The sequence below is a fragment of the Pelobates fuscus genome, chromosome 4 (assembly GCF_036172605.1).
Source record: "Pelobates fuscus isolate aPelFus1 chromosome 4, aPelFus1.pri, whole genome shotgun sequence".
Lineage (NCBI taxonomy): Eukaryota > Metazoa > Chordata > Amphibia > Anura > Pelobatidae > Pelobates > Pelobates fuscus.
Genome location: NC_086320.1, coordinates 98,579,550 through 98,587,811, shown reverse-complemented (window position 1 = coordinate 98,587,811; position 8,262 = coordinate 98,579,550). Strand labels below are relative to the sequence as shown.

Below are 8,262 nucleotides of genomic sequence, written 5' to 3'. Positions count from 1 at the left end.
TTGGCGCTGTCCAAGCGCCAGCCTTGCCATGTGCTTTCAAGGACCAGAGGGGAGATGATAGATCTCTCTCCCTGGTCCACAGGCACCTTTTTGGGAAGGAGAGAGGACCCAGGAGCTCAGCCTGTAGTTCCTCTGGGTCGTTCTCTCGCGAGCACGGAGCATTGCTGCGGTTACCAGGGCACCCCTCACACACACCACTGCTCCTATGCCCTACTACAGCCTCATATCCAAGCAGACCCCTGGTAAGTTGTCAAACTGTTCTTAAATGGTTTGACTACTTAATCTGGGAGGGGGTCCTGGCTTAACTGGCACCATAACCACTACACTGAGCCAAAGTGGTTATTGTGCCTGGATTATTTCTTTAAATAATCTACAAGTGCCCCTCCCGAGATCAGGCTCTGGATCCGCCCCTGTGTTAGTGTGCCATCTGCAAATTATCAAAGGAGAAAATGCGCACTATTTCTCTTCATTCACCTTACCTGGTAGAGAAGTTGGTACTGAGCTCGGGTCATGGTAAAAGCCTTGGAAAAACAAATGAGCGGTACAAGCATATCATATCGTGCTTATAGTCTCACCACGTTCAAGACCAACAGAGCGAATTGAGTGTTCTAGGAAAATCGAAACGTATGCTTAATATAGAATTCTGATATCTAAATTGTTCACATATAAATTAAGGGCTAATCTTCGAACATGCCCTCAAATTGCTTTGACTGACTACTTGAATAGTGATTTGGGGTGAAGATTTTTTCACAGAATTTTCAACAAATTCTCCTTTGTTTAACACCTGTTCAAATACAATAGTGATTTAGTTTACATTCGATCACTCCAGGAACTCTGCAATCTGTTTAGTGTTTACTTTCACGCAGGTAAGTGAACACAGAGACAACTTGTAAGGTAACATAATTTCCTATAATGTTTGAGAGATCCACATTTCAAAGTAAATTACATGTAGGTGTAGGTCAACAGAGTACCTATATGACACATTTCAAGTCTCTCTGTTGGCTTCACCGCCTTCACTCCAAAAAACATTTATTTTGCACCATCTATAGAAGGCATTTTTTTGCCTTAGATATACTTTAGCTGGGAGTATTAAAAATAAAATAGGAAAAACAGTGAACTATTAAGTTCGACAGAAAAGACCTTGTGTGTTTAACTCTAATCTGTGACCAAATTTACATTTTAATCACAAATTAAAAATGTCTCACTAGGGTTTCTGTTTGAGTGCTGTAATACCATGATAGGGATTTTTATGAAATACTTAGTTACTTAAAAGTGAACTCGTCATTATAGGTTCACTTAAAAGGAACATAAAACTGTATGCATTTTATAGCTTTTGGCTTAAAAATGTGTTTGTGTGTACATTTTGTGCAAAAAAAGAAATGTATATTTTAGAGCAGGGGTGCCTAAAAGGTAGATCCACAGATGTTAAACTACAACTCTCATGATGCTTTGCATGCCTTTAGAATGACACAACATCATGGAAGCTGTAGGTTTAAAATAATCTGGGATCTACTTTTTGGGCACCTATGTATTTAGAGTATCCTGAACAACGCCCGCTCTGGCCTATCTTCAGTATCTGGAGCATTCTTGTTGGTTTAAGATTTCACAGCTACATCAGATCAAACTCTCTCCTGGACTATACTGTCTCTCCAGTAACCAAGTTAAATAAAAAAAAATAAAAAAAAACTATTTAGTAGATATACCCTCAATAAAAACATTCATGCATTATAAAAAAAAAAAATTATTGGGGGTATATCTTAAAAACAGCAACGGCTTCAGATTTCTGGTCTGCTCCCTTTGCAAGCACTCCTGTTCTAACCCAATAGAAGTCCTATAGATTGTAAGCTCGATTGAGCAGGGTCCTCTTCATCCTATCATTCCTGTATGTTTTCTTGTAATTGCCCTATTTATAGTTAAATCCCACCTCTCATAGTATTGTAAAGCGCCATGGCATTTGTTGTCGCTATATAAATGGCGATAATAATAACCCAAACCAGACTTTCTGTGGCTGTCCAATCACAGTCTTCCTAATACAGCTCAATGAGAAGGGATTACAACTCAGGTGCTCTGAGCAATTGACTGCCTTTTGAGCTTAGCTCCACTGAGCTAACCAAACCAGAAAGTAACATTACCTGACAGCCAAGCACTTTTTAGAAAAGAAAAAAAAAAGTGCATACTCCACACAAAGCACTTGGGCATGCTGAAGTGCACCTTTAAGCAATCACATTTATCACAGTAATTACATTTTGTATTCTTTAAGGAATTATTGAGAAAATCCTTGCCCCTCTCCGGTGCTATCACTAGCCTGTAATAGTGTGTTAAAGCTGTTGTAACACTCATCTCCACCCTACCTCCTGCCCACTTTCTACCATTTATGCCCTGCTTGGGTAGCATAGGAACACATCCCACAGCATGCAATGTACACCTTCCTGATGAAAATGATAAGTTCATTTTATTGCCAAAGCCTCAGAAGCCTATAAAAGACCTACACATCTAATAAGTGTATCTGATGCAAGTTAACCAACAACAAGCCATCCCCATAAAGAATCACAATATATAAATATACTTATCAAAAGATTTTATTTAAAAAAAAAAAAAAAAGTTAAAAAAAAAATAAAAAACAAATGCATCACTTTTTTTTAATTGATGTGGAAAACTGCTAAATGCAGTTTCCCTCTCTCTCTCTCTCTCTCTCTCTCTCTCTCTCGCACACACAAAATATATAAAAATATAACAATTTACATTATATTCACATATTTTACATTATTATAAAAAGGCACATGGAGGGTTTTGTTATGCTGTAGATGTGCATTGCACCATTGTTCTGTGCACTTACATTTTTGGTATCTGCAATTGCACACTGCCTTTAACCCTTATTCTTTTGCACATATCCCATAAAATGAAAAAAGGTCTAAAAATGTAAGTAAAAAAAAAAAAAATTAACACGTTTAAAAATTTAAAAAAATTCAAAAAAAAACTAAACAAACATACACCAGGTTATGTCTGAAGGCACTTTTTTCTTTTTTTTTTTTTTTAAACATGTTTAGCCTAACTCAACGGTCCTGTTTACAGTGAGAATTCTTTAAAAAAAAAAAAATAGGTTCTTTCATTATCAGCACAAAGATGATACTTTCTATGGCACCTGAGATTCTCACAAAATTGTCCAGACAAAAAAAAAAAAAAAAACCCACAAACACTTTGTGGTTGAAATGATAGAGGCAAGAAAAGAAATATGTTTCTCATCTAGTTATTTGGTAAAGTCAGAAAACACATGGTCATCCCCCTCACCCTCTGGCATCTTGAAATGCTTTATTTGGTATTGAAATCTTTAAATCCATGTTGTTTCACAAAGGTAAGCTGGTGTTGGTACATATTGCATAGATTTTTCTTTGGTTAGAAGCCTGTGGAGGAAATACCATGTGGGTTTGCATTGTGTCTTCAGAACAGGGAACTCTGAATAAGCTAGTTTGGTCCTGGTAAACATGTGTTGACTGGAGTGGCACTGTCAGTGTGCTACACAGCAGCCTGACTCCTCATGCTTGTGAAGAAGGGACATTCTGGAGAAAGTTTTGGAACAGGTCTTGCATTGGTATTTCTTTACATCAGAATGTGTTTGGAGGTGGGCTCTTAAATTGGACCGGTCTGCAAATGCTCGATTGCAATGTGGACATGAAAATGGCTTTTCTCCTGAAAAACAAAATTGAGCATGTTAAATAAACATACAATAATATAATAAAATGATCCATCTAAATCATAGCTAGCACTTTCCTTTTTGGTAGTGAATATCTTTTGAAAATGTAAAATCAAAAAAAAAAACAAAAAAAAAACAAGTTCAGTTTGCTGTAATAAGTTGCACACCTCCATCACCTTAGGGGCTAATGACATCAGGGAAGTCTTACTGTAAATATGACTGCATAGACATGTATACTGTATGGTGATTGGCTGATCTCCCTGATACACTTTTACTTTATAGGGGATATCATATTATTAACTTTGTGGAACTGGATTATTTATTAAGACAATAGTGTTCAACTAGCCCTGTTTGGCCAGTCACTGTAACACTACATAACTGAATACTGCATTGCCTTTTAAGATGGAGGGAACACTGGAGAACATTCCTTGCATGTTTGATATTAGTGGGGACATGTTGAGCTCTGCTTGTTTAGATTGTTATACATTTGCAGAGCGTCTTACAATATTATGTTGCAGCAACTAGTAATTTAACTGTAAGTGATCCCTATTATACTTTGGAACGTTCCAACTGAGCACATACATCACTGGCATTCTTTCTTCAGTCATGGTTTACATTTGGAACTCCTGCTTATGTGGACTGCATTACCCATGATGCTCAGCTATCTTAGGTAAAATAACTCACAGCAGCAGAAGGGACAAAATGTAAACATCATTGCTCTAGATACAGGTCTGGCCCTCCGGCTATTGCTGAACTACAACTCCCATGATTCTCTGGCCATCTATTTCATTCAAAGAGTCATGGGATTTGTAGTTCAGCAACAACTACTAGAGGGTCAGAGTTTGTAGAACCCTGCTCTAGAATTTAGATAAAGCAAAAGTACGTTGAGGACATTGAATAAGCTAACCAGGCTTGACATGTTAACCTTTGATGTACCACAGAGCTGTGTAATGGCGCTTAAAGTAACAAATACCCAAATGTGTCATTTCCCCACCATTAAGCTATTCTGGCTAAAACATCACAAATGTAACTTTTTCATTTAAGTTCATTCAACAAAATCTGGGTGGCAATATATGGTTAACCTTCTGTGGGGCAGGGGTTAAGTAATTTATTTTACATCATGATTTAACTGGAATGTCACTGGCCCTTCAGGGGTTAATGTCCACAAATCAGCCTCTATTTAAATCAAGTATTATTTTTTTCCTTCATTATCATCATTTATAATGCCCTTTAGTTTGGTGAGACATTTAATTTCTTTCATTCAATACATTTCACAATAACATATAAAACATAAAAAAAAATAAAAAAATAAAATAAAAATAAAATGAAAGGCAAAGTTGGGGATTTAACTTTTTTCTCCTTTCCCCCCCAAAAACAGGGCCAGTGAAAGCTTAGAGTTGAAATACTTAAATATATATTTCAAGTTAATCTAAGTTTGTTACCTGTATGAGTCCTGATATGTCCTTGCAGTAGCCAGGGTCTGGAGAAAGCCTTTCCACAGATTTTGCACACACAGGGTAATGTGTGTGTCCTAATGTGCATTTTCAGTGCTCCCAGGCTCACATATTCCTTTTCACAGTATTTGCAGCTGAAGGATTTCCTAGACTGAATATCACAGTGCAGTTGCTTGTGTTTTGCCAACCCAGAGAAAGTGGAGTATGTCTTACTGCACAAACTGCATTGGAACTTCTCCCCTTCAATAGAATGAGAGTCAGACAGTTTGGACTGAAGTCGTTCCTCTTCATCGCTGATTGGACTTTCTGAACCGCTGTGGTCTTTTGAAGAAGTGTCTGACTGAGGTGGGGGGCTTACACGTCCTACAGAGGAAGGGTATCCCGACAGAGGTGAGAGATCGTGGGGCAATGGGGGAGGAAGAAGGCTGTTCCAGACTGTGATAGGACCATAGGCAACTGAGCTGAGAATGTCTGTCTGGGGAATGATAGATACAGGGTATCTGTCATACAGAATGGGGGAAATAATCACTGGGGACACAAGAAAAAAAAAAAAAAACTCCATGAGTAATAATTCGCACGGTGTGATAATAAACAAATAAAATCACCAATACAGATAATAATAATTAAAAATCATTAACAAAACAGATCAATGTATAGTAAAACTACAGACATTGAAAACAGCATAAATTAAATATAACATTTGATTTACAGCTGCAGCCACTATTCTACTTTATTCTTTAATATGTAAAAGTTGCAAGAGCATTCCCTTCTTATGTACAAAGTGAAAACTTTTTTAAATTTACAGTACACGGATAAAATTAAGCATACACAGATCAAAATCCTCTGTAACTCTACCAAACAAGTTTGTTTTACATTTTGACAACCCCCCCCCCCCCACCCAATAAATAAATAAATAAATAAATAAACCAACTATATTCTTCCTAAATGCCTTGCATCCCCTACCAACTGACACTATCATATTTAACTGCATACTACACACGTTTATTGGGAAAATGTAATGAATAGAATACTTTAAGAGTTTACTGGTAGCAGTGGGGTTAACTTTCTGTGCATGTCAGTTGCACAAAGAGTCCAGGCAAAGAGTTAGGCTGACAGGCACTGAGAAAGGGTTAAGTTCTAAGTGCAGTTCGATTAGAACGTTCATTACCTGTGTGATTGTCCAGCTCCCCATAATTAGGCTTTTTGGAGAAGTTGAAGTGTTTCTTGACCAGGAAGGATCGTGGCATTTTCAGTAATGTGGGTTACTATAGCTGTCTGCTAAATAACGGTTCCCAATAAGGAGCGCCCAGCGAATCCCTCCCTGCCCACACACTGATCCCTACAGCATTGTCTGAGCGCTCACTGAGTCCATACACTGAAGGGACTGCTTGAAAAGTGCTGTAAATAGCTACTAGTCAGGTGCAGGAGGGGAGGGACCCTGACTACTCCTCCAATCGTTTCCTAAATCGCTCAAGCAATGTCACAGATTGTACATGCTTTCTTGGGAGGGAATTTTTTGGGTGAAGGATCCAATCGTTTGTCTAAGAGTTAGAAGGTGTCTCAAGTTTCAGATCCTCCCTATGGGACAGTTAGGGATTCAGGAAGACTCCACTGTCAAAGTGAACGATTGTGGTTAAGAACCTCAGGCAGTTCCTTGGAATGTTCTCTGTACTGTAAGTTGGTGCTGATCAGTCTTTCATTGTGCTGGCTGAGGGCTTGATCTGTCTTCTCCAGGGAAGTAAAGAATGGAAATGTGTATATATACATGGCTTGTGGATAACTCATTCAGAAAAAAAAGAGAACCATAAAAATCAACAGTGTAACACGTTCAGGTTTCAATTTAAAACCATGACAAAACACAGTCTAAAAACTACATAGTTGCTGTTTGGACAAAGCAAAGATTTTACTGTGAATATAGCTAATGGTGTATTTTAACTAGTCTGTACTAACTTGCATGAGATGTTTATGTAGGCTATCTTTAAATCTGGAAAAAGTACTTGGAACAGTCAGGAGAATATAAAAAGGTAAGACAAATGTGAAACGCTTATGTAATAATGATTCTCATTGCACAACTATATATATTATTCAATTGGGGGTTTATAAATTGAATGGTGATCTGGGGAGACTTAACTACACATTTGCAAACTTTAGGTCAAAATCCTAGAGTTTGAAACAAAATCTATAATTTAAGCAACATTTTTTTTTTTAATCCAGCTATTGTGGCTTAATTGTTCCAAGTACCTTTTCAGCTCACCACAACTATTTGGTGAAGAAACTCAAAAAACAATAATTTTCCAACTTAGCTGTTTTGGACTAGATGTTGTTAATTGACAATGAAACCTTTGTTTAGTGAATAAGCCCCTGAGTGAGAAATTGCATTGGGCTGGGATACAATTTGGCACTTATCCTTAAGAAATACTGCAATAGGAAAAACTGTCAACTCTAAGTTATGCCAGGGTTATGTAGTGCACACACATAAAGTCTGAAAACTATGGTGTCATCTAAAGCAGGGCTGTCCAACAGGTAGACTCCCAAATGCTGTAGAACTACAACTCCCATGATGCTTTGCATGCCTTTAGAATGCCTTTAAAACGACAAAGCATTATGGGAGTTGTAGTTCTACAACATCTGGGGATTTACTTGTTGGGCAGCGTTGATCTAAATACATTGATCTACAGCAGGCTTCCCCAAACTCTGGTCCTCCAGATGTTGCTGAACTACAACTCCCATGAGTCTATGAATTAAATAGGCTGAGGATCATGGGAGACAGGGGCGGGCTGGGCCGGGGGGCAGAGAGGCAATTGCCCCCCAGGCCGCCCGAAATTCTTTTAGGACCGGCCGCGGCGGGCCGGCCCTTTAAATGCTGCAGCCGCCGAGCGCTCTGTAAAGAGCGCTCAGACGGCTGCAGCAGCTTCTCCCCTCCCTCCCCTCCCCTGTAGCGTGGCCGAGCCGGTCTCCAGTCCGCGGTCCCGGCCGGAGTGATGGGAAGGTGCACACTGAGTGTGCACTTCCTGTCAGTCCGGCCGGTTACAGGAAACAGAAACTCCTGTTCCGCGCGGAGTTTCTGTTTCCTGTAACCGGCCGGACTGACAGAAAGTGCACACTCAGTGTGCACCT

At 38.9% G+C, this 8,262-nt stretch overlaps 1 protein-coding gene across 1 annotated transcript; it reads right to left on the bottom strand.

The window, feature by feature from the left end:
* Positions 1–3,175: 3,175 nt before the first annotated feature.
* Positions 3,176–6,565, bottom strand: SNAI2 (snail family transcriptional repressor 2). The gene is made up of 3 exons (XM_063450439.1): positions 6,314–6,565; positions 5,134–5,673; positions 3,176–3,687 (listed from the first exon to the last, which is right to left on the bottom strand). Exons 1-3 carry the CDS (start codon positions 6,390–6,392, stop codon positions 3,506–3,508), a joined length of 801 nt encoding a protein of 266 aa, XP_063306509.1. The 5' UTR covers positions 6,393–6,565; the 3' UTR covers positions 3,176–3,505.
* Positions 6,566–8,262: the final 1,697 nt, after the last annotated feature.

What these genes read in the sequence shown, in the direction of transcription:
- SNAI2 (XM_063450439.1), bottom strand. Translation starts at nt 6,392, where the DNA reads ATGCCACGATCCTTCCTGGTCAAGAAACACTTCAACTTCTCCAAAAAG. An exon ending in GGAGCTGGACAATCACACAG is followed by an intron (nt 5,674 to 6,313) that starts GTAATGAACGTT and finishes TTGTGTCCCCAG; the next exon opens with TGATTATTTCCCCCATTCTG. An exon ending in ACATATCAGGACTCATACAG is followed by an intron (nt 3,688 to 5,133) that starts GTAACAAACTTA and finishes TTTGTTTTTCAG; the next exon opens with GAGAAAAGCCATTTTCATGT.